The 27,244-nt window shown below is 47.7% G+C and overlaps 2 protein-coding genes across 2 annotated transcripts in view; one reads left to right on the plus strand and one right to left on the minus strand.

Annotated features, from left to right (window-relative positions):
- LOC135565168 (Golgi apparatus protein 1-like) overlaps positions 1–2,535 on the plus strand; it is a 7,282-nt gene extending 4,747 nt beyond the window's left edge. The window contains exon 4 of the mRNA XM_065011232.1: positions 1,577–2,535. Coding sequence (XP_064867304.1) covers positions 1,577–1,744 — 168 coding nt within the window. The 3' untranslated portion in view covers positions 1,745–2,535. The remainder of the gene's footprint in view (positions 1–1,576) is intronic.
- Positions 2,536–6,731: 4,196 nt separating this feature from the next.
- On the minus strand, positions 6,732–19,178 carry LOC135565169 (proline-rich protein HaeIII subfamily 1-like). The gene is made up of 2 exons (XM_065011233.1): positions 18,369–19,178; positions 6,732–6,875 (listed from the first exon to the last, which is right to left on the minus strand). The coding sequence occupies exons 1-2, from the start codon at positions 19,176–19,178 to the stop codon at positions 6,732–6,734; spliced, it is 954 nt and encodes a 317-aa protein (XP_064867305.1).
- Between the last annotated feature and the right edge of the window lie 8,066 nt (positions 19,179–27,244).

Consider the following 27,244-nt stretch of genomic DNA (forward strand, 5'->3'; position numbering starts at 1 on the left):
TGGTTTCCCTTTAATAACCTGACACCTGCAGTGGTTCCCCTTTAATAACCTGCAGTGGTTTCCCCTTTAATAACCTGACACCTGCAGTGTTTCCCCTTTAATAACCTGACACCTGCAGTGGTTCCCCTTTAATAACCTGACACCTGCAGTGGTTTCCCCTTTAATAACCTGACACCTGCAGTGGTTTCCCCTTTAATAACCTGACACCTGCAGTGGTTTCCCCTTTAATAACCTGACACCTGCAGTGGTTTCCCCTTTAATAACCTGACACCTGCAGTGGTTCCCCTTTAATAACCTGACACCTGCAGTGGTTCCCCTTTAATAACCTGACACCTGCAGTGGTTTCCCCTTTAATAACCTGACACCTGCAGTGGTTCCCCTTTAATAACCTGACACCTGCAGTGGTTCCCCTTTAATAACCTGACACCTGCAGTGGTTCCCCTTTAATAACCTGACACCTGCAGTGGTTTCCCCTTTAATAACCTGACACCTGCAGTGGTTCCCCTTTAATAACCTGACACCTGCAGTGGTTCCCCTTTAATAACCTGACACCTGCAGTGTTTCCCCTTTAATAACCTGACACCTGCAGTGGGTTCCCCTTTAATAACCTGACACCTGCAGTGGTTTCCCCTTTAATAACCTGACACCTGCAGTGTTTCCCCTTTAATAACCTGACACCTGCAGTGGTTTCCCCTTTAATAACCTGCAGTGGTTTCCCCTTTAATAACCTGACACCTGCAGTGTTTCCCCTTTAATAACCTGACACCTGCAGTGGGTTCCCCTTTAATAACCTGACACCTGCAGTGTTTCCCCTTTAATAACCTGACACCTGCAGTGTTTCCCCTTTAATAACCTGACACCTGCAGTGTTTCCCCTTTAATAACCTAACACCTGCAGTGTGTTCCCCTTTAATAACCTGACACCTGCAGTGGGTTCCCCTTTAATAACCTGGCACCTGCAGTGTTTCCCCTTTAATAACCAGACACCTGCAGTGTTTCCCCTTTAATAACCTGCAGTGTTTCCCCTTTAATAACCTGGCACCTGCAGTGTTTCCCCTTTAATAACCTGACACCTGCAGTGGTTTCCCCTTTAATAACCTGACACCTGCAGCCCCCCCCCCCTGGTGATGACCTCCCCCTCTAATAATTCCCTCTCTCTCCCCCAGGTGGGGACCTCCCCCTCTAATAATTCCCTCTGCCCCCAGGTGATGACCTCCCCCTCTAATAATTCCCTCTCTCCCCCCAGGTGGGGACCTCCCCCTCTAATATTCCCTCTCCTCCTAGGTATGATAATATTCCCTCTCCCCCCAGGTAATGACCCCCCCTCTAATAATTCCCCCCAGGTGGTGACCTCCCCCTCTAATAAATCCCTCTCTCTCCCCAGGTGATGACCCCCCCCTAATAATTCCCTCTCCCCCCAGGTGATGACCCCCCTCTAATAATTCCCTCTCCCTCTAATAATTCCCCTCTCTCCCCCAGGTGGTGATGCCCCCTCTAATAATTCCCTCTCCCTCTAATAATTCCCTCTCTCCCCCAGGTGATGACCCCCCTCTAATAATTCCCCCTCTCCCACACAGGTCGCTCCAGCAGAGGGTTTTTCAGACCTTGCCATGCAGGTGATGATCTCCCCCTCTAAGAACTACATCCTGTTTATAATCTCCCTGGGGGTGATTGTCCTCTTCCTGGTCGGCCTGCTGTGTGGACGCATCACCAAGAGAGTCACCAGGGAACTGAAGGACAGGTAGAGAGGGGGGGATGAACGGACCTCCCTGGGACAGACGGACCTCCCTGGGACAGACGGACCTCCCTGGGACAGACGGACCTCCCTGGGACAGACGGACAGACGGACCTCCCTGGGACAGACGGACCTCCCTGGGACAGACGGACCTCCCTGGGACAGACGGACCTCCCTGGGACAGACGGACCTCCCTGGGACAGACGGACTCCCAAATGGTACTATTGCCGATATAGTGCACTACTTGTGACCAGAGCCCTGTGGGGGTCCTTCACACCTGGACCTGACATCACAGAACAATGTCAATGTTGTCATCTCCTTGGTTCACTTCATCAACTGGCTTTGTGTGAGAACTAACTCTATGGGTCTCTGGTCAGAAGTACTGCACTATGTAGGGAACTGGGTTCCACCTGGTAGGCAGAAACAGACTGTCTCTTCCAAAGGCCCAACTAAAAAAAACAGCCCGGGCTTGACCCAGCCACCTCCGCCCCTCTCCAGCCCCCCTATCACCACCCAGAGCCCCAGTCTGGGGGTCCACCCGTAACCAGCCAAGCTCCACAGAGCCAGAGGAGCCATGTTAAGACACCCCCCCCCCACCCCCCCACCAGAACCTGATCCACTCCACTACTACTGAGAAGGTGCCCTGAACCACCTCCTGAAACAGGATACTGTTGGTCCTACTGGTCCTAAAACTGACCCTGAACCTCCTCCTGAAGCAGGATACTGTTGGCCCTACTGGTCCTAAAACTGACCCTGAACCTCCTCCTGAAGCAGGATACTGTTGGCCCTACTGGTCCTAAAACTGACCCCTACTGGTCCTAAAACTGACCCTGAACCTCCTCCTGAAGCAGGATACTGTTGGACCTAAATACTGTTGGTCCCTGGTCCTAAAAACCTGAACCTCCTTGAACTGGTCCTAAAACTGGCTCTGAACCTCCTCCCAGGATACTGTTGGTCCTAAAACTGGCCCTGAACCTCCTCCTGAAGCAGGATACTGTTGGTCCTAAAACTGGTCCTAAAGGATACTGGCTAAAACTGGCCCTGAACCTCCTCCTTGAAGCAGGATACTGTGGCCCTGAACCTCCTCCTGAAGCAGCATACTGGTCCTAAAACTGGCCCTGAACCACCTCCTGAAGCAGGCTGTTGGTCCTACTGGTCCTGGAACCTAAAACTGGTCCTACTGAACCTCCTCCTGAAGCAGGATACTGTTGGTCCTACCTAAAACTGGCCCTGAACCTCCTCTGAACCTCCTCCTCTTGAAGCTGGCTACTGTTGGATAAAACTGTCCCTGAACCTCCTCTAAAACTGGTCCTGTCCTAAAACTGGCACTGAAGCAGGATACTGTTGGACTGGTCCCTAAAACTGGCCTGAACCTCCTCCTGAAGCAGGCTACTGTTGGTCCTACTAGTCCTAAAACTGGCCCTGAACCTCCTCCTGAAGCAGGCTGTTGGTCCAACTGGTCCTAAAACTGGCCCTGAACCACCTCCTGAAGCAGGCTACTGTTGGTCCTACTAATCCTAAAACTGGTCCTGAACCTCCTCCTGAAGCAAACTGTTGGCCCTGTCCTAAAACTGACCTGAACCTCCTCCTGAAGCAGGATACTGTTGGACTGGTCCTAAAACTGGAACCTCCTCCTGAAGCCTGAACTGGCCCTCCTCCTGAAGCAGGATACTGTTGGACCTAAAACTGGTCCTGAACCTCCTCCTGAAGCAGGATACTGTTGGACCTAAAAAAGGCTGTTGGTCCTACTGGTCCTAAACTGGCCCTGAAAAACTGTTGGTCTACTGGAACCTCCTCCTGAAGCAGGATACTGTTGGACCTAAAACTGGTCCTGAACCTCCTCCTGAAGCAGGATACTGTTGACCTGAAAAACTGGTGGCCTGAACCTCCTCCTGAAGCAGGATACTGTTGGACCTAAAACTGGTCCTGAACCTCCTCCTGAAGCAGGATACTGTCCTAAAACTGGACCTAAACTGGTCCTGAACCTCCTCCTGAAGCAGGATACTGTTGGACCTAAAACTGGTCCTGAACCTCCTCCTGAAGCAGGCTGTTGGACTGGTCCTAAAACTGGTCCTGAACCTCCTCCTGAAGCAGGCTGTTGATCCTACTGGTCCTAAACCTGGCCCTGAACCTCCTCCTGAAGCAGGATACTGTTGGACCTAAAACTGGTCCTGAACCTCCTCCTGAAGCTGGCTACTGTTGGACCTAAAACTGGCCCTGAACCTCCTCCTAAAAGAAAAGCTGTTGGACCTAAACTGGAACCTCCCCTGAACCTCTAAAACTCCTGAAGAAAGCTGTTGGACCTAAAACTGTTGGACCTAAAACCCTGAACCTCCTGAAGCAGGATACCTGTTCCTAAACCTGGCCCTGAACCTCCTCCTGAAGAAACTGCTGTTGGAAGCTGGCTACTGTTGGACCTAAAACTGGCCCTGAACCTCCTCCTGAAGAAAGCTGTTGGACCTAAACTGGCCCTGAACCTCCTCCTGAAGAAAGCTGTTGGACCTAAACTGGCCCTGAACCTCCTCCTGAAGAAAGCTGTTGGACCTAAAACTGTCCCTGAACCTGAGTTTTTATGAAGTGTCTCATATCTGGATAACCTGGTCTAGTCCAATAAGGAGGGGGGGCGCCTTGAAGACATGATGGTGGATTTTTACCAGTCTCTATGGATGGGGGGGGTGGTGTCCCCTTTACCCTATGGGCCCTGGTCAACAGTAGTGTCCTCTTTATCCTATGAGCCCTGGTCAACAGTAGTGTCCCCTTTACCCTATGGGCCCTGGTCAACAGTAGTGTCCCCTTTACCCTATGGGCCCTGGTCAACAGTAGTGTCCCCTTTACCCTATGGGCCCTGGTCAACAGTAGTGTCCTCTTTATCCTATGGGCCCTGGTCAACAGTAGTGTCCCCTTTATCCTATGGGCCCCGGTCAACAGTAGTGTCCCCTTTACCCTATGGGCCCCGGTCAACAGTAGTGTCCCCTTTACCCTATGGGCCCTGGTTAACAGTAGTGTCCCCTTTATCCTATGGGCCCTGGTCAACAGTAGTGTCCCCTTTACCCTATGGGCCCTGGTCAACAGTAGTGTCCCCTTTACCCTATGGGCCCCGGTCAACAGTAGTGTCCCCTTTACCCTATGAGCCCTGGTTAACAGTAGTGTCCCCTTTAGTAGTGTCCCCCCCTATGGGCCCTGGTTATCCTATGGGCCCTGGTCAACAGTAGTGTCCCCTTTACCCTATGGGCCCTGGTCAACAGTAGTGTCCCCTTTACCCTATGGGCCCTGGTCAACAGTAGTGTCCCCTTTACCCTATGGGCCCTGGTCAACAGTAGTGTCCCCTTTGCCTATGGGCCCTTTAGTGTCCCCCTTTACCCTATGGGCCCTGGTCAAGTAGTAGTGTCCCCCCTTTATCCTATGGGCCCTGGTCAACAGTAGTGTCCCCTTTATCCTATGGGCCCTGGTCAATAGTAGTGTCCCCTTTATCCTATGGGCCCTGGTCAACAGTAGTGTCCCCTTTATCCTATGGGCCCCGGTCAACAGTAGTGTCCCCTTTATCCTATGGGCCCCGGTCAACAGTAGTGTCCCCTTTACCCTATGGGCCCCGGTCAACAGTAGTGTCCCCTTTATCCTATGGGCCCCGGTCAACAGTAGTGTCCCCTTTATGTATGTGCCTCCTTTAGTAAATGCTAAAGTTAAAAAAACGTCATATTGTACAAGAACAACAATTCATGTTGATTGTAAATGTGTTTATTCTTGCTACCTGAGCTGGTTGTTTTGACTGTGATGATGATGATGATGGTGTGTTGTCAGGTTGTTTTTCTATTGTGTTTACGTCCACTGTGTCCCTACTACAGTACATGGCTCCTGTTATAGCTGCTAGCAGGTAGCATTGAATAGGGAAGTCGTTCTGCGTCTCTGTAACAAATGCCTCCCTATTCCCTATTAACTGCACTACTTTGGACCAGGGCCCTATGGGTCGTGGTCAAAAGTAGTGCACTATGTAGGGAATAAGGTGCATTTTGGGAGGCATCCCTCAATCTGTCCTGCTCCACAGAGGTCAGAGGCATCCCTCAATCTGTCCTGCTCCACAGAGGTCAGAGGCCTGTTGGGATGCATCCTCAATCTGTCCTGCTCCACAGAGGTCAGAGGTCAAGGGCCTGTTGGGATTCATCCTCAATATGTCCTGCTCCACAGAGGTCAGGGGCCTGTTGGGATGCATCCTCAATCTGTCCTGCTCCACAGAGGTCAGAGGTCAGGGGCCTGTTGGGATGCATCCTCAATCTGTCCTGCTCCACAGAGGTCAGAGGTCAGGGGCCTGTTGGGATGCATCCTCAATCTGTCCTGCTCCACAGAGGTCAGAGGCCTGTTGGGGATGCATCCTCAATATGTCCTTCTCCACAGAGGTCAGAGGCCTGTTGGGATGCATCCTCAATCTGTCCTGCTCCACAGAGGTCAGAGGTCAGGGGCCTGTTGGGATGCATCCTCAATCTGTCCTGCTCCACAGAGGTCAGAGGTCAGGGGCCTGTTGGGATGCATCCTCAATCTGTCCTGCTCCTCAGAGGTCAGGGGCCTGTTGGGATGCATCCTCAATCTGTCCTGCTCCACAGAGGTCAGAGGTCAGAGGCCTGTTGGGATGCATCCTCAATCTGTCCTGCTCCACAGAGGTCAGAGGTCAGAGGCCTGTTGGGATGCATCCTCAATCTGTCCTGCTCCACAGAGGTCAGAGGCCTGTTGGGATGCATCCTCAATCTGTCCTGCTCCACAGAGGTCAGGGGCCTGTTGGGATGCATCCTCAATCTGTCCTGCTCCACAGAGGTCAGGGGCCTGTTGGGATGCATCCTCAATCTGTCCTGCTCCACAGAGGTCAGAGGCCTGTTGGGATGCATCCTCAATCTGTCCTGCTCCACAGAGGTCAGAGGCCTGTTGGGGATGCATCCTCAATATGTCCTTCTCCACAGAGGTCAGAGGCCTGTTGGGATGCATCCTCAATCTGTCCTGCTCCACAGAGGTCAGAGGTCAGGGGCCTGTTGGGATGCATCCTCAATCTGTCCTGCTCCACAGAGGTCAGAGGTCAGGGGCCTGTTGGGATGCATCCTCAATCTGTCCTGCTCCTCAGAGGTCAGGGGCCTGTTGGGATGCATCCTCAATCTGTCCTGCTCCACAGAGGTCAGAGGTCAGAGGCCTGTTGGGATCCATTCCAATAGAAGTTGGTCAATTCAGGAAATAAACTGAAATTCTAATTCAATATAATTACAATTATTTCTCAATAAACTGAAAATGAGAAGCTATTTATTTCAGAAAGGTTTTTTTTCCGTTTTAATTAGGAATCAGATGATGTTAGAGTCTCTGGGGGGGCGAGTTTTCAGAAAGGTTTTTCTCTGTTGACGCTGTCATCTAGATGATGTGTCCAGTTTAACCTCTAGCGTCGAGGAATCCCGTATCCGGGAGCGCAATCATAGCCTCAAGCTCATTAGCATAACGCAACGTTAACTATTCATGAAAATCGCAAATGAAATGAAATAAATATATTGGCTCACAAGCTTAGCCTTTTGTTAACAACACTGTCATCTCAGATTTTCAAAAATATGCTTTTCAACCATAGCTACACAAGCATTTGTGTAAGAGTATTGATAGCTAGCATATAGCATTAAGCCTAGCATTCAGCATGCAACATTTTCACAAAAACAAGAAAAGCATTCAAATAAAATCATTTACCTTTGAAGAAGTTCGGATGTTTTCAATGAGGAGACTCTCCGTTAGATAGCAAATGTTCCGTTTTTCCAAAAATATTATTTGTGTAGGAGAAATCGCTCCGTTTTGTTCATCACGTTTGGCTAAGAAAAAACCCCGAAAATTCAGTCATTACAACGACTAACTTTTTTCCAAATTAACTCCATAATATCGACTGAAACATGGCAAACGTTGTTTAGAATCCTCAAGGTGTTTTTCACATATCTATTCGATGATAAATCATTCGTTGCAGTTTGGTTTCTCCTCTGTTCAAAATGGAAAAATACTGCAGCTGGAGATTACGCAATAATTTCGATGGAGGACACCAAGCGGGCAACTGGTAAATGTAGTCTCTTATGGTCAATCTTCCAATGATATGCCTACAAATACGTCACAACGCTGCAGACACCTTGGGGAAACGACAGAAAGTGTAGGCTCATTCCTTGCGCATTCACAGCCATATAAGGAGACATTGGAACACAGCGCATTCAAAATCTGGGGCATTTCCTGTATGAAATTTCATCTTGGTTTCGCCTGTAGCATTAGATCTGGGGCACTCACAGACAATATCTTTGCAGTTTTGGAAACGTCAGAGTGTTTTCTTTCCAAAGCTGTCAATTATATGCATAGTCGAGCATCTTTTCGTGACAAAATATCTTGTTTAAAACGGGAACGTTTTTTTATCCAAAAATTAAGAGCGCCCCCTATATCGAAGAAATGAATCCATGTTAGTGTCGACGGACCACCGAGACGCCACCTGTGCTAATTAGATATCTAGCATGCACCTGACACCTGTGCTAATTAGATATCTAGCATGCGCCTGACACCTGTGCCAATTAGATAGCTAGCATGCACCTGACACCTGTGCTAATTAGATATCTAGCATGCGCCTGACACCTGTGCTAATTAGATATCTAGCATGCACCTGACATCTGTGCTAATTAGATATCTAGCATGCACCTGACACCTGTGCTAATTAGATATCTAGCATGCACCTGACACCTGTGCTAATTAGATATCTAGCATGCACCTGACACCTGTGCTAATTAGATATCTAGCATGCGCCTGACACCTGTGCCAATTAGATATCTAGCATACACCTGTGCTAATTAGATATCTAGCATGCATCTGACACCTGTGCTAATTAGATATCTAGCATGCGCCTGACACCTGTGCTAATTAGATATCTAGCATGCACCTGACACCTGTGCTAATTAGATATCTAGCATGCACCTGACACCTGTGCTAATTAGATATCTAGCATGCACCTGACACCTGTGCTAATTAGATATCTAGCATGCACCTGACACCTGTGCTAATTAGATATCTAGCATGCACCTGACACCTGTGCTAATTAGATATCTAGCATGCACCTGACACCTGTGCTAATTAGATATCTAGCATGCGCCTGACACCTGTGCTAATTAGATATCTAGCATACACCTGTGCTAATTAGATATCTAGCATGCACCTGACACCTGCGCTAATTAGATATCTAGCATGCACCTGACACCTGTGCTAATTAGATATCTAGCATGCACCTGACACCTGTGCTAATTAGATATCTAGCATGCACCTGACACCTGTGCTAATTAGATATCTAGCATGCACCTGACACCTGTGCTAATTAGATATCTAGCATGCGCCTGACACCTGTGCTAATTAGATATCTAGCATGCACCTGACACCTGTGCTAATTAGATATCTAGCATGCACCTGACACCTGTGCTAATTAGATATCTAGCATGCATCTGACACCTGTGCTAATTAGATATCTAGCATGCGCCTGACACCTGTGCTAATTAGATATCTAGCATGCGCCTGACACCTGTGCCAATTAGATATCTAGCATGCGCCTGACACCTGTGCTAATTAGATATCTAGCATGCACCTGACACCTGTGCTAATTAGATATCTAGCATGCACCTGACACCTGTGCTAATTAGATATCTAGCATGCGCCTGACACCTGTGCTAATTAGATATCTAGCATGCGCCTGACACCTGTGCTAATTAGATATCTAGCAGGCACCTGACACCTGTGCTAATTAGATATCTAGCATGCGCCTGACACCTGTGCTAATTAGATATCTAGCATGCGCCTGACACCTGTGCTAATTAGATATCTAGCATGCGCCTGACACCTGTGCTAATTAGATATCTAGCATACACCTGTGCTAATTAGATATCTAGCATGCACCTGTGCTAATTAGATATCTAGCATGCGCCTGACACCTGTGCTAATTAGATATCTAGCATGCGCCTGACACCTGCGCTAATTAGATATCTAGCATGCGCCTGACACCTGTGCCAATTAGATATCTAGCATGCGCCTGACACCTGTGCTAATTAGATATCTAGCATGCACCTGACACCTGCGCTAATTAGATATCTAGCATGCACCTGACAACTGCGCTAATTAGATATCTAGCATGCATCTGACACCTGTGCTAATTAGATATCTAGCATGCACCTGACACCTGTGCTAATTAGATATCTAGCATGCACCTGACACCTGTGCTAATTAGATATCTAGCATGCACCTGACACCTGTGTGTAATGGAAGCAGACCGCCAGAAAACGTGTTGTCACTGAACTATACTGTCGGCTGAAACTGTGATATAGCTGGTCAACACGGTGTACAGCAGCATTAGATATCTAGCATGCGCCTGACACCTGCGCTAATTAGATATCTAGCATGCACCTGACACCTGTGCTAATTAGATATCTAGCATGCGCCTGACACCTGCGCTAATTAGATATCTAGCATGCACCTGACACCTGCGCTAATTAGATATCTAGCATGCGCCTGACACCTGTGCTAATTAGATATCTAGCATGCGCCTGACACCTGCGCTAATTAGATATCTAGCATGCACCTGACACCTGTGCTAATTAGATATCTAGCATGCGCCTGACACCTGCGCTAATTAGATATCTAGCATGCACCTGACACCTGTGCTAATTAGATATCTAGCATGCGCCTGACACCTGCGCTAATTAGATATCTAGCATGCATCTGACACCTGTGCTAATTAGATATCTAGCATGCACCTGACACCTGTGCTAATTAGATATCTAGCATGCGCCTGACACCTGTGCTAATTAGATATCTAGCATGCACCTGACACCTGTGCTAATTAGATATCTAGCATGCGCCTGACACCTGCGCTAATTAGATATCTAGCATGCGCCTGACACCTGTGCTAATTAGATATCTAGCATGCACCTGACACCTGTGTGTAATGGAAGCAGACCGCCAGAAAACGTGTTGTCACTGAACTATACTGTCGGCTGAAACTGTGATATAGCTGGTCAACACGGTGTACAGCAGCATTAGATATCTAGCATGCACCTGACACCTGTGCTAATTAGATATCTAGCATGCACCTGACACCTGTGCTAATTAGATATCTAGCATGCGCCTGACACCTGTGCTAATTAGATATCTAGCATGCACCTGACACCTGTGTGTAATGGAAGCAGACCGCCAGAAAACGTGTTGTCACTGAACTATACTGTCGGCTGAAACTGTGATACAGCTGGTCAACACGGTGTACAGCAGCATTAGATATCTAGCATGCACCTGACACCTGCGCTAATTAGATATCTAGCATGCACCTGACACCTGTGCTAATTAGATATCTAGCATGCGCCTGACACCTGTGCTAATTAGATATCTAGCATGCACCTGACACCTGTGTGTAATGGAAGCAGACCGCCAGAAAACGTGTTGTCACTGAACTATACTGTCGGCTGAAACTGTGATACAGCTGGTCAACACGGTGTACAGCAGCATTAGATATCTAGCATGCGCCTGACACCTGTGTGTAATGGAAGCAGACCGCCAGAAAACGTGTTGTCACTGAACTATACTGTCGGCTGAAACTGTGATACAGCAACGTGTTGTCACTGAACTATACTGTCGGCTGAAACTGTGATATAGCAACGTGTTGTCACTGAACTATACTGTCGGCTGAAACTGTGATATAGCAACGTGTTGTCACTGAACTATACTGTCGGCTGAAACTGTGATATAGCAACGTGTTGTCACTGAACTATACTGTCGGCTGAAACTGTGATATAGCAACGTGTTGTCACTGAACTATACTGTCGGCTGAAACTGTGATACAGCAACGTGTTGTCACTGAACTATACTGTCGGCTGAAACTGTGATACAGCAACGTGTTGTCACTGAACTATACTGTCGGCTGAAACTGTGATACAGCTGGTCAACACGGTGTACAGCAGCAGTGTAGAAATACATTCTCATACTTGAATAAAAGTAAAGATACTTTAATAGATAATGACTCAAGTGAAAGTGAGTCACCCAGTAAAATACTACTTGAGGAAAAGTCTTTGGTTTTAAATATACATCAGTATAAAAAGTAAACACAATTGCTAAAATATACTTACGGATCAAAAGTAAAAGTATAAATCATTTAAAGTTCTTTATATTAAGCAAAGCAGATGGCACCACAATTTACAAACTAAGCACGTGTGTTTAGTGAGTCCTCCAGATCAAAGGCAGTAGGGATGACCATGTTCTATTGATAAGGGTATAAGTTAGACCATTTTCCTGTCCTGCTAGGCATTCAAAATGTACTTTTTGGGTGTCAGGGAAAATGTATGGAGTAAAAAGTACATTGTATTTAGGAATGTAGTGAAGTAAAAATATAAATAAAGTACAGATACCCCAAAAAACGTTTCACTGAAGGACTTCACACCACTTCAGTAAATGTGTATTTTACATTTGTGAAATTATTTCGATGTGATATGAAAGTGACAAGGGTTTTGTTTCTAGAAATGTATCGCAGTTGAGAATCTGATTCATGTTTAGATGGAGTGTCTGTTTTGGCTTCCAGTCTCCCTCTGAAAATAACAGAAGGGCCTTGGAGTAACATTAGGCCCCTTTAGAGGTCATCTTGGGCCAGAACTGGCCCTGTTATAAATCTGGCACCACCATCCTCCACATCTCAACCCTGGAAACAGAAACGAGGGGAGAGTCTGGACACCGAGGCCCAACGTGAGACCGTTTGGACTACAGGTCACAAAGCTCCTCTGCTCTCCAGGAGCTGGACCTCTCTCCTGCTTCAGCAACACCTGGACGCTCTATTCATTTTAAACAAAAGTTTGTCCTTCTTCCTGTCTGTTTTCGTTGGTTTGAAGTGAGACTTCTTTGAAACAGACTGATGATGATAACCAGTTTTGTCCTTTTCTTTCTGTACAACGTTACGGATCTGCTGTTATATTTTTTTGTTCAGGTTATGCCACGATGTAATATTGAGATTTTACATTGTGCTATTTTTTTTTGTTGCTGTACAGATGAACATTTTGTCAATTTAATAAAATTGTCTGCAGATTTTTACATCATGGTGTCCACATGTTGGGTATTTCAGAATGACTGTTGGTGTCATGCGATAGAAAAAAATAATGTATTTCTAACAGATGTTTGTATTGAAGACAACTGGATAAGAGCAGTCTCTCCTTTCCTCATCAATGGAACAATATTAATGTATCGAAACAATGACATATGTGGACATTTTTAAACATTTTACTAGTAGATTAATGACCAATAACGTTTCGTGAAGATGCTGTTCACGCAGCGGCGATGGGATCGTAAACATTACCTCCGTTCCGCCAGCAAGAATAATGCCCTGACCTTGGCAGTTTTCCTTCAAAATAAAAGTCCGGCAATGAAGATGGTGAAAAATAATTTTAAAAAAGTCGATATGAGTTACTTTTTATGGGGAAAAGTTAGCAAATTTTGAATTTTGTTTAACAATATTTTTAAAAAAAAGAAGATAAAAGACAAAACTAATATAGCATTGACATTATTGTTAGCAGCATTAAAAAATAAATGATACTAGATAGTTATGGTAACAGTAAAACAACCAATTTTGAATGCTACATTTAGTAATAATATTCATAATATTATTGGTATAATTGTAATCAACATTAGAAAAAATGAGATATTGTTTTCCACGTCGGCACCAACGATGTTAGGATGAAACAGTCAGAGATCACCAAGCGCAACATAGCTTCTGCGTGCATATCAGCTAGAAAGATGTGTCGGCATCGAGTAATTGTCTCTGGCCCCCTCCCAGTTAGGGGGAGTGATGAGCTCTACAGCAGAGTCTCACAACTCAATCGCTGGTTGAAAACTGTTTTCTGCCCCTCCCAAAAGATAGAATTTGTAGATAATTGGCCCTCTTTCTGGGACTCACCCACAAACAGGACCAAGCCTGACCTGCTGAGGAGTGACGGACACCATCCTAGCTGGAGGGGTGCTCTCATCTTATCTACCAACATAGACAGGGCTCTAACTCCTCTAGCTCCACAATGAAATAGGGTGCAGGCCAGGCAGCAGGCTATTAGCCAGCCTGCCAGCATAGTGGAGTCTGCCACTAGCATAGTCAGTGTAGTCAGCTCAGCTATCACCATTGAGACCGTGTCTGTGCCTCGACCTAGGTTGGGCAAAACTAAACATGGCGGTGTTCGCCTTAGCAATCTCACTAGGATAAAGACCACCTCCATTCCTGTCATTACTGAAAGAGATCATGATACCTCACTTCTCAAAATAGGGCTACTTAATGTTAGATCCCTTACTTCAAAGGCAATTATAGTCAATGAACTAATCACTGATCATAATCTTGATGTGATTGGCCTGACTGAAACATGGCTTAAGCCTGATGAATTTACTGTGTTAAATGAGGCCTCACCTCCTGGCTACACTAGTGACCATATCCCCGTGCATCCCGCAAAGGCGGAGGTGTTGCTAACATTTACGATAGCAAATTTCAATTTACAAAAAAAAAAATGACGTTTTCGTCTTTTGAGCTTCTAGTCATGAAATCTATGCAGCCTACTCAATCACTTTTTATAGCTACTGTTTACAGGCCTCCTGGGCCATATACAGCGTTTCTCACTGAGTTCCTGAATTCCTATCGGACCTTGTAGTCATTGCAGATAATATTCTAATCTTTGGTGACTTTAATATTCACATGGAAAAGTCCACAGACCCACTCCAAAAGGCTTTCGGAGCCATCATCGACTCAGTGGGTTTTGTCCAACATGTCTCTGGACCCACTCACTGTCACAGTCATACGCTGGACCTAGTTTTGTCCCATGGAATAAATGTTGTGGATCTTAATGTTTTTCCTCATAATCCTGGACTATCGGACCACCATTTTATTACGTTTGCAATTGCAACAAATAATCTGCTCAGACCCCAACCAAGGAACATCAAAAGTCGTGCTATAAATTCACAGACAACACAAAGATTCCTTGATGCCCTTCCAGACTCCCTCTGCCTACCCAAGGACGCCAGAGGACAAAAATCCGTTAACCACCTAACTGAGTATCTCAATTTAACCTTGCGCAATACCCTAGATGCAGTTGCACCCCTGAAAACTAAAAAAATGTCTCATAAGAAACTAGCTCCCTGGTACACAGAAAATACCCGAGCTCTGAAGCAAGCTTCCAGAAAATTGGAACGGAAATGGCGCCACACCAAACTGGAAGTCTTCCGACTAGCTTGGAAGGACGGTACCGTGCAGTACCGAAGAGCCCTTACTGCTGCTCGATCATCCTATTTTTCTAACTTAATTGAGGAAAATAAGAACAATCCGAAATTCCTTTTTGATACTGTCGCAAAGCTAACTAAAAAGCAGCATTCCCCAAGAGAGGATGACTTTCACTTTAGCAGTGATAAATTCATGAACTTCTTTGAGGAAAAGATTATGATTATTAGAAAGCAAATTACGGACTCCTCTTTAAACCTGCGTATTCCTCCAAACCTCAGTTGTCCTGAGTCTGCACAACTCTGCCAGGACCTAGGATCAAGAGAGACGCTCAAGTCTTTTAGTACTATATCTCTTGACACAATGATGAAAATAATCATGGCCTCTAAACCTTCAAGCTGCATACTGGACCCTATTCCAACTAAACTACTGAAAGAGCTGCTTCCTGTGCTTGGCCCTCCTATGTTGAACATAATAAACGGCTCTCTATCCACTGGATGTCTACCAAACTCACTAAAAGTGGCAGTAATAAAGCCTCTCTTGAAAAAGCCAAACCTTGACCCAGAAAATATAAAAAACTATCGGCCTATATCGAATCTTCCATTCCTCTCAAAAATTTTAGAGAAGGCTGTTGCGCAGCAACTCACTGCCTTCCTGAAGACAAACAATGTATACGAAATGCTTCAGTCTGGTTTTAGACCCCATCATAGCACTGAGACGGCACTTGTGAAGGTGGTAAATTACATTTTAATGGCAACGGACCGAGGCTCTGCATCTGTCCTCGTGCTCCTAGACCTTAGTGCTGCTTTTGATACCATCGATCACCACATTCTTTTGGAGAGACTGGAAACCCAAATTGGTCTACACGGACATGTTCTGGCCTGGTTTAGATCTTATCTGTCGGAAAGATATCAGTTTGTCTCTGTGAATGGTTTGTCCTCTGACAAATCAACTGTAAATTTCGGTGTTCCTCAAGGTTCTGTTTTAGGACCACTATTGTTTTCACTATATATTTTACCTCTTGGGGATGTTATTCGAAAACATAATGTAAACTTTCACTGCTATGCGGATGACACACAGCTGTACATTTCAATGAAACATGGTGAAGCCCCAAAATTGCCCTCGCTAGAAGCATGTGTTTCAGACATAAGGAAGTGGATGGCTGCAAACTTTCTACTATTAAACTCGGACAAAACAGAGATGCTTGTTCTAGGTCCCAAGAAACAAAGAGATCTTCTGTTGAATCTGACAATTAATCTTAATGGTTGTACAGTCGTCTCAAATAAAACTGTGAAGGACCTCGGCGTTACTCTGGACCCTGATCTCTCTTTTGAAGAACATATCAAGACCATTTCGAGGACAGCTTTTTTCCATCTTCGTAACATTGCAAAAATCAGAAACTTTCTGTCCAAAAATGATGCAGAAAAATTAATCCATGCTTTTGTCACTTCTAGGTTAGACTACTGCAATGCTCTATTTTCCGGCTACCCGGATAAAGCACTAAATAAACTTCAGTTAGTGCTGAATACGGCTGCTAGAATCCTGACTAGAACCAAAAATTTGATCATATTACTCCAGTGCTAGCCTCTCTACACTGGCTTCCTGTCAAAGCAAGGGCTGATTTCAAGGTTTTACTGCTAACCTACAAAGCATTACATGGGCTTGCTCCTACCTATCTCTCTGATTTGGTCCTGCCGTACATACCTACACGTATGCTACGGTCACAAGACGCAGGCCTCCTAATTGTCCCTAGAATTTCTAAGCAAACAGCTGGAGGCAGGGCTTTCTCCTATAGAGCTCCATTTTTATGGAACGGTCTGCCTACCCATGTCAGAGACGCAAACTCGGTCTCAACCTTTAAGTCTTTACTGAAGACTCATCTCTTCAGTGGGTCATATGATTGAGTGTAGTCTGGCCCAGGAGTGGGAAGGTGAACGGAAAGGCTCTGGAGCAACGAACCGCCCTTGCTGTCTCTGCCTGGCCGATTCCCCTCTTTCCACTGGGATTCTCTGCCTCTACCCTGTTACGGGGCTGAGTCACTGGCTTACTGGGGCTCTCTCATGCCGTCCCTGGGGGGGTGCGTCACCTGGGTGGGTTGATTCACTGTTGTGGTCGGCCTGTCTGGGTTGGCCCCCCTTGGGTTGTGCCGTGGCGGAGATCTTTGTGGGCTATACTCGGCCTTGTCTCAGGATGGTAAGTTGGTGGTTGAAGATATCCCTCTAGTGGTGTGGGGGCTGTGCTTTGGCAAAGTGGGTGGGGTTATATCCTTCCTGTTTGGCCCTGTCCGGGGTTTCCTCGGATGGGGCCACAGTGTCTCCTGACCCCTCCTGTCTCAGCCTCCAGTATTTATGCTGCATTAGTTTATGTGTCGGGGCTAGGGTCAGTTTGTTATATCTGGAGTACTTCTCCTGTCCTATTCGGTGTCCTGTGTGAATCTAAGTGTGCGTTCTCTAATTCTCTCCTTCTCTCTTTCTTTCTCTCTCGGAGGACCTGAGCCCTAGGACCATGTCCCAGGACTACCTGACATGATGACTCCTTGCTGTCCCCAGTCCACCTGGCCATGCTGCTGCTCCAGTTTCAACTGTTCTGCCTTACTATTATTCAACCATGCTGGTCATTTATGAACATTTGAACATCTTGGCCACGTTCTGTTATAATCTCCACCCGGCACAGCCAGAAGAGGACTGGCCACCCCACATATGCTCTCTCTAATTCTCTCTTTCTTTCTCTCTCTCTCGGAGGACCTGAGCCCTAGGACCGTGCCCCAGGACTACCTGACATGATGACTCCTTGCTGTCCCCAGTCCACCTGACTGTGCTGCTGCTCCAGTTTCAACTGTTCTGCCTTATTATTATTCGACCATGCTGGTCATTTATGAACATTTGAACATCTTGGTCATGTTCTGTTATAATCTCTACCCGGCACAGCCAGAAGGGGACTGGCCACCCCACATAGCCTGGTTCCTCTCTAGGTTTCTTCCTAGGTTTTGGCCTTTCTAGGGAGTTTTTCCTAGCCACCGTGCTTTTACACCTGCATTGTTTGCTGTTTGGGGTTTTAGGCTGGGTTTCTGTACAGCACTTTGAGATATCAGCTGATGTACGAAGGGCTATATAAATAAATTTGATTTGAAATTTGATTTGATTAGAAAACACTTTAAAAATCCCATTGTTAATTATTCCATTTGCATTACACGTTTTTCATATTGGATAATGTTATTTTTATTTAACCTTTATTTAACCAGACAAGTCAGTTAAAGAACAAAATCTTATTTACAATGACGGCCAAACCACAACATCGCAAAACAGTTTGTTTGAATCAATTATTTGGTGACGTGAATATATTTAGTGTAGTTTTATCTAAAAAGGATCACTTTTTAACTGTTTTATAAATTCACTGAGAAGGAGGGTCCTCCTCTGAGGGTCCTCCTCTGATGGTCCTCCTCTGATGGTCCTCCTCTGATGGTCCTCCTCTGAGGGGCCTCCTCTGAGGGTCCTCCTCTGATGGTCCTCCTCTGATGGGCCTCCTCTGAGGGTCCTCCTCTGATGGTCCTCCTCTGAGGGTCCTCCTCTGAGGGTCCTCCTCTGATGGTCCTCCTCTGAGGGTCCTCCTCTGATGGGCCTCCTCTGATGGGCCTCCTCTGATGGTCCTCCTCTGAGGGTACTCCTCTGAGGGTCCTCCTCTGATGGTCCTCCTCTGATGGTCCTCCTCTGATGGTCCTCCTCTGAGGGTCCTCCTCTGAGGGTCCTCCTCTGAGGGTCCTCCTCTGAGGGGCCGCCTCTGATGGTCCTCCTCTGATGGGCCTCCTCTGATGGGCCTCCTCTGATGGGCCTCCTCTGAGGGTCCTCCTCTGATGGTCCTCCTCTGAGGGGCCTCCTCTGAGGGTCCTCCTCTGATGGTCCTCCTCTGAGGGTCCTCCTCTGAGGGTCCTCCTCTGATGGTCCTCCTCTGATGGGCCTCCTCTGATGGGCCTCCTCTGAGGGTCCTCCTCTGATGGTCCTCCTCTGAGGGTCCTCCTCTGATGGTCCTCCTCTGATGGGCCTCCTCTGATGGTCCTCCTCTGATGGTCCTCCTCTGATGGTCCTCCTCTGATGGTCCTCCTCTGATGGTCCTCCTCTGAGGGGCCTCCTCTGATGGTCCTCCTCTGAGGGTCCTCCTCTGAGGGTCCTCCTCTGTTGGATCGGCGTGTTCCAGTTCCCGCCAACATCCAGCAACTCCGCACAGCCATTGAAGAGGACTGGCACAACATTCCACAATCAACAGCCTGATCAACTCCATGCGAAGGAGTCACGCTGCACGGTGGTCACACCACCTCTCCTCAACCCCCATCACATCACCTCTCCTCAACCCCCATCACACCACCTCTCCTCAACCCCCATCACATCACCTCTCCTCAACCCCCATCACACCACCTCTCCTCAACCACCTCACACCACCTCTCCTCAACCCCCATCACACCACCCTCCTCAACCCCCATCACACCACCTCTCCTCAACCCCCATCACACCACCTCTCCTCAACCCCCATCACATCACCTCTCCTCAACCCCCATCACACCACCTCTCCTCAACCCCCTCACATCACCTCTCCTCAACCCCCATCACATCACCTCTCCTCAACCCCATCACACCACACCACCTCTCCTCAACCCCCTCACATCACCTCTCCTCAACCCCCATCACATCACCTCAACCACCTCACATCAGCCCTCCTCAACCCCATCACATCACCTCAACCACCTCACATCAGCCCTCCTCAACCCCCATCACATCACCTCAACCACTCTCCTCAACCCCATCAGCCCTCCTCAACCACCTCACATCAGCCCTCCTCAACCCCATCACATCACCTCAACCACCTCACATCAGCCCTCCTCAACCCCATCACATCACCTCAACCACCTCACATCAGCCCTCCTCAACCCCATCACATCACCTCAACCACCTCACATCAGCCCTCCTCAACCCCATCACATCACCTCAACCACCTCACATCAGCCCTCCTCAACCCCATCACATCACCTCAACCACCTCACATCAGCCCTCCTCAACCCCATCACCTCAACCACCACACATCAGCCCTCCTCAACCCCATCACCTCAACCACCTCACATCAGCCCTCCTCAACCCCATCACCTCAACCACCTCACATCAGCCCTCCTCAACCCCATCACCTCAACCACCTCACATCAGCCCTCCTCAACCCCATCACCTCAACCACCTCACATCAGCCCTCCTCAACCCCATCACCTCAACCACCTCACATCAGCCCTCCTCAACCCCATCACCTCAACCACCTCACATCAGCCCTCCTCAACCCCATCACCTCAACCACCCACATCAGCCCTCCTCAACCCCATCACATCACCTCAACCACCTCACATCAGCCCTCCTCAACCCCATCAGCCCTCCTCAACCCCCTCACATCAGCCCTCCTCAACCCCATCAGCCCTCCTCAACCCCATCAGCCCTCCTCAACCACCTCACATCAGCCCTCCTCAACCCCATCACATCACCTCAACCACCTCACATCAGCCCTCCTCAACCACCTCACATCAGCCCTCCTCAACCCCATCACATCACCTCAACCACCTCACATCAGCCCTCCTCAACCCCATCACATCACCTCAACCACCTCACATCAGCCCTCCTCAACCCCATCACATCACCTCAACCACCTCACATCAGCCCTCACACCAGACCACGCTGCACGGTGGTCACATCAGCCCTCCTCAACCACCTCACATCAGCCCTCCTCAACCCCATCAGCCCTCCTCAACCCCCATCACATCACCTCAACCCCCATCACATCAGCCCTCCTCAACCACCTCACATCAGCCCTCCTCAACCCCATCAGCCCTCCTCAACCCCCATCACATCACCTCAACCCCATCACATCAGCCCTCCTCAACCCCATCACCTCAACCACCTCACATCAGCCCTCCTCAACCACCTCACATCAGCCCTCCTCAACCCCATCACATCAGCCCTCCTCAACCCCATCACATCACCTCAACCACCTCACATCAGCCCTCCTCAACCCCATCACATCACCTCAACCCCATCACATCAGCCCTCCTCAACCCCATCACATCACCTCAACCACCTCACATCAGCCCTCCTCAACCCCATCACATCAGCCCTCCTCAACCACCTCACATCAGCCCTCCTCAACCCCATCAGCCCTCCTCAACCCCATCAGCCCTCCTCAACCACCTCACATCAGCCCTCCTCAACCCCATCAGCCCTCCTCAACCACCTCACATCAGCCCTCCTCAACCCCATCAGCCCTCCTCAACCCCATCAGCCCTCCTCAACCACCTCACATCAGCCCTCCTCAACCCCATCAGCCCTCACACCAACCACCTCCCATCAGCCCTCCTCAACCCCATCACATCAGCCCTCCTCAACCCCATCACATCAGCCCTCCTCAACCACCTCACATCAGCCCTCCTCAACCCCATCACATCAGCCCTCCTCAACCACCTCACATCAGCCCTCCTCAACCCCATCACCTCAACCCCATCAGCCCTCCTCAACCCCATCAGCCCTCCTCAACCACCTCACATCAGCCCTCCTCAACCACCTCACATCAGCCCTCCTCAACCACCTCACATCAGCCCTCCTCAACCACCTCACATCAGCCCTCCTCAACCCCCATCACATCACCTCAACCACCTCACATCAGCCCTCCTCAACCCCATCAGCCCTCCTCAACCCCATCAGCCCTCCTCAACCCCATCAGCCCTCCTCAACCCCATCAGCCCTCACATCAGCCCTCACATCAGCCCTCACATCAGCCCTCACATCAGCCCTCCTCAACCCCATCACATCAGCCCTCCTCAACCCCCATCACATCAGCCCTCCTCAACCCCCATCACACCAGCCCTCCTCAACCCCCATCACACCAGCCCTCACATCAGCCCTCACACCAGCCCTCACACCAGCCCTCACATCAGCCCTCACACCAGCCCTCACATCAGCCCTCCTCAACCCCATCACATCAGCCCTCACACCAGATACTGACTGGTTTTATGCAGTGGTGGTTTTAGCATGTAAATCTGGGTGGGTCAAACTCAACATTTTTTTTTTTGATGCATGCCAGCAAAGCCACAACACTAAACAATACATTAATTACACAATAACAAACGGTGCCCACTAACTGTTAGGGCCGACATAAAGCTGTCCCAACAGCAGAGATTTATTTTCAGCACCGTGGAGGGGATCCTTACCACCGCTACACCTGGCTATCAGTGGAGGGGATCCTTACCACCGCTACACCTGGCTATCAGTGGAGGGGATCCTTACCACCGCTACACCTGGCTATCAGCGGAGCCTTGTTTTCAGCACCGTGGAGGGGGTCCTTACCACCGCTACACCTGGCTATCAGTGGAGCCTTGTTTTCAGCACCGTGGAGGGGATCCTTACCACCGCTACACCTGGCTATCAGCGGAGCCTTGTTTTCAGCACCGTGGAGGGGATCCTTACCACCGCTACACCTGGCTATCAGTGGAGGGGGTCCTTACCACCGCTACACCTGGCTATCAGCGGAGCCTTGTTTTCAGCACCATGGAGGGGATCCTTACCACCGCTACACCTGGCTATCAGCGGAGCCTTGTTTTCAGCACCGTGGAGGGGATCCTTACCACCGCTACACCTGGCTATCAGTGGAGCCTTGTTTTCAGCACCATGGAGGGGATCCTTACCACCGCTACACCTGGCTATCAGTGGAGGGGATCCTTACCACCTCTACACCTGGCTATCAGTGGAGCCTTGTTTTCAGCACCATGGAGGGGATCCTTACCACCACTACACCTGGCTATCAGTGGAGCCTTGTTTTCAGCACCATGGAGGGGATCCTTACCACCTCTACACCTGGCTATCAGTGGAGGGGATCCTTACCACTGCTACACCTGGCTATCAGCAGAGTCCCAACACCTTACCACCGCTACACCTGGGTATCAGTGGAGGGGATCCTTACCACCGCTACACCTGGCTATCAGCAGAGCCTTGTTTTCAGCACCATGGAGGGGATCCTTACCACCTCTACACCTGGGTATCAGCAGAGTCCCAACACCTTACCACCGCTACACCTGGGTATCAGTGGAGCCTTGTTTTCAGCACCGTGGAGGGGATCCTTACCACCGCTACATCTGGCTATCAGTAGAGCCTTGTCTGGCAGGGAAACAGTTCATTCAGCCTCATTTACCGCCATTTCCCCCAAAAATCTGATATGGCTGCTTCGCTTAAACAAAATGTGGTTAATACTGACAATTGAGATGTACAAGGGAACGATGAGCGGATGTAATAGTATAACTTTAGTCCGTCCCCTCGCCCCGACCCGGGCGCGAACCAGGTACCCTCTGCACATATCAACAGTCACCCCTTGAAGCATCATTACCTATCGCTCCACAAAAGCCGCGGCCCTTGCAGAGTAAGGGGAACCACTACTTCAAGGTCTCAGAGCAAGTGATGTCACCGATTGAAACGCTATTAGCGCGCACCATCGCTAACTAGCTAGCCATTTCACATCCGGATAAGAGGCAATCTGTAATTTTGTTTAAGACAATGACAGAGCTAAGACGGACGTAGTCAGTATAAGTATTTGTTCAGCACGTTTGAAATGTACAGCGACTGAATTCAAAACATGGCCCGTTCTTACAGTATTCTCCATGTACACCAAGTCAGAACCGTAGGATAAAAATGAAGGGGGCATATGAGTAGACAATGAAAGCTCTTACAATTCTCGATGATGGCATTTCTCTAAACAGACTATAGGCTACATGTGCACCACCAAGTCAGAACAGTAGGCTAACTTATGAGGGGGAAGGGACATGTCTCCCTGGCATATTACATACAGAACAGTAGGCTAACTTATGAGGGGGAAGGGACATGTCTCCCTGGCATATTACATACAGAACAGTAGGCTAACTTATGAGGGGAAGGGACATGTCTCCCTGGCATATTACATACAGAACAGTAGGCTAACTTATGAGGGGAAGGGACATGTCTCCCTGGCATATTACATACAGAACAGTAGGCTAACTTATGAGGGGAAGGGACATGTCTCCCTGGCATATTACATACAGAACAGTAGGCTAACTTATGAGGGGAAGGGACATGTCTCCCTGGCATATTACATACAGAACAGTAGGCTAACTTATGAGGGGAAGGGACATGTCTCCCTGGCATATTACATACAGAACAGTAGGCTAACTTATGAGGGGGAAGGGACATGTCTCCCTGGCATATTACATACAGAACAGTAGGCTAACTTATGAGGGGAAGGGACATGTCTCCCTGGCATATTACATACAGAACAGTAGGCTAACTTATGAGGGGAAGGGACATGTCTCCCTGGCATATTACATACAGAACAGTAGGCTAACTTATGAGGGGAAGGGACATGTCTCCTGGCATATTACATACAGAACAGTAGGCTAACTTATGAGGGGGAAGGGACATGTCTCCCTGGCATATTACATACAGAACAGTAGGCTAACTTATGAGGGGGAAGGGACATGTCTCCCTGGCATATTACATACAGAACAGTAGGCTAACTTATGAGGGGGAAGGACATGTCTCCCTGGCATATTACATACAGAACAGTAGGCTAACTTATGAGGGGGAAGGGACATGTCTCCCTGGCATATTACATACAGAACAGTAGGCTAACTTATGAGGGGAAGGGACATGTCTCCCTGGCATATTACATACAGAACAGTAGGCTAACTTATGAGGGGGAAGGGACATGTCTCCCTGGCATATTACATACAGAACAGTAGGCTAACTTATGAGGGGGAAGGGACATGTCTCCCTGGCATATTACATACAGAACAGTAGGCTAACTTATGAGGGGGAAGGGACATGTCTCCCTGGCATATTACATACAGAACAGTAGGCTAACTTATGAGGGGGAAGGGACATGTCTCCCTGGCATATTACATACAGAACAGTAGGCTAACTTATGAGGGGGAAGGACATGTCTCCCTGGCATATTACATACAGAACAGTAGGCTAACTTATGAGGGGAAGGGACATGTCTCCCTGGCATATTACATACAGAACAGTAGGCTAACTTATGAGGGGGAAGGGACATGTCTCCCTGGCATATTACATACAGAACAGTAGGCTAACTTATGAGGGGGAAGGGACATGTCTCCCTGGCATATTACATACAGAACAGTAGGCTAACTTATGAGGGGGAAGGGACATGTCTCCCTGGCATATTACATACTGTTTACAGCAGCATATAATGACATTTTGGACTCACATTGTTGCGCTGTGCTCACTTGAACAGGAAGGTGGCACAGCGGTTCTTCTTGTGGGCAAATTTAGTCATCAAAGTCTGGCATTCTCTAGATTTATGGTGCTTTCAAGATAACTGGGAACATTTTGTTTTTTTTAAATAAAAGGTTGAATCATGACGTCAGTGATCTTCAGGTCGGAGCTCTAGAAAGAGGCCTGAGTTCCCCGAGTTGGATTGATTGAAAAGCGTATTTTCCCAGTCTGAGCTCGTTTTTTCCCCAGTTGTCTTGAACTCACTGAAATCAGTTCCAAGTTTACACTTGTTTTGAACGCGGCAGAAGTTGTACTAGGTTGACAGGCCAGTGTATTCAACCTTTTCTGGCCCACAGTTACATGTGACTGTTTATCCTTTTAAGCTTGAAAAAGAAACCCTTAAACCCAGATTTGGACCACACACCCAACAGCAGAGTAGCAAGCTAGTGATTGCTTTGCAACACTTGCAGTTAGCCACTGATCAAATCAAATTGTATTTGTCACATGCGCCGAATACAACAGGTGTAGTAGACCTTACAGTGAAATGCTTACTTACAAGCCCCTAACCAACAATGCAGTTTTAAGAAAAATAAGTATTAAGTAAAAAATAGACCATTAAAAAATGTATTAATTAAAGAGCAGCAGTAAAAGGTTCCTTCCAAATCACCCATTGTTATATTTGCGATTTCCAAATTCATGTGTAATGTTAATGTCCAATGGCCGATGAGCACCCATATGTTTTTTTTATCTTATAATTTCTCGACAAGGTTTGAAAAGGATTTGCCAGTAGATTGTTGATTCGTGACGACGGCCGCTTGTCTAGCTTGCTAGCTAAGATTTTGAATGTCTAGCTGCTGTAGATATAACGTGATTTGATGTCATTTTATTTGCGGCCAATGACTTTGAGCCTTCTTGGATGGGCACTTCTAATATAAGTCTATGGCAGCACCCAAAGGGGCTTGAATTTTCAAGCTCTCTCTGTAGATTTTGCGCTGACAAAGTGTCCCCATGAGTGACAGAAGTGAGCCAATCACGGCGCAACTAGAGTACATTACTAACCCCCACACTGCTGGCTGCCCCACTACCACAGAAAGCACTAAGCTAGGCTGAAACACCTGCATTTTGGAGATGCCATGTTTGTATGCGGCTTTATTAACTCAAATATTTTTTTTACATTGTTTGCAAACTGATATGTGTCACGAACCGGCTCAAAGCCCGTAACAAAGGGAGACAACGTGGAGATAATGAGTAGCAAAATATGTATTTATTACCTAAAGCAACTAAGTATAATAGACAATGGTGTGTGTAATCAGTAATCAGTAGTGTAAGTGAGTGTTTTGCATGCATGAATGTGATAATGCAGGGTGATGAAAGGTGCCAAAGCAAACAAACAAACAAACAAACAAACGGCCACCAAGAACCACAACACAATCTACAGAGGGTGTCTGCATGGAGAGAGTCTCCTCCATGAATGGGGAAGTGGTGTATTTATCCTGGGAGACACCGGGCCCAGGTGTTTCCCATGTATCTGACGACCCTCCCAACTCCGCCCACCAGCATCCTAATAAGGAAATAACAGAGAGAATACGGCAGACAGAGTGGGAGGGTCGTCACATATTTATGTAAAAAATGTAAAAAAATAACATGAAAAACATAAAACAATTTTGCTAAATGGGTGGGTCTCAAAACAGGTGGTGCTCACCTGCCCTGAATGACAGGCCACCACTGAGTATATGTGACCAATAGATGCATATCTGTTTTCATGTGAAATCCATAGATTAGGGTCGAATTAATTTATTTCAATTGACTGATTTCTTTATATGAACTGTAACTCAGTAAATTGGTTTAAATTGTTGCGTTTATATTTTTGTAAATAATTGTACAAATTTTAATAATTATTAATTTACCAAGTATACAGGATGGAACTTTTATTCTGACGGATTCCAAAAAAATCCGCGACCCGGAAGTAGTTCGTTTTTGTTGCCTATTTCAC

This window comes from Oncorhynchus nerka, linkage group LG27 (genome assembly GCF_034236695.1).
Source record: "Oncorhynchus nerka isolate Pitt River linkage group LG27, Oner_Uvic_2.0, whole genome shotgun sequence".
Classification (NCBI taxonomy): domain Eukaryota; kingdom Metazoa; phylum Chordata; class Actinopteri; order Salmoniformes; family Salmonidae; genus Oncorhynchus; species Oncorhynchus nerka.

Coding starts and splice junctions, on each gene's coding strand:
- LOC135565169 (XM_065011233.1), bottom strand. CDS start 19,178: ATGTTGGCGGGAACTGGAACACGCCGATCCAACAGAGGAGGACCCTCA. Junction 6,876..18,368: donor GAGGAGGACCCTCCTTCTCA/GTGAATTTATAA, acceptor TCTGTGGAGCAG/GACAGATTGAGGATGCATCC.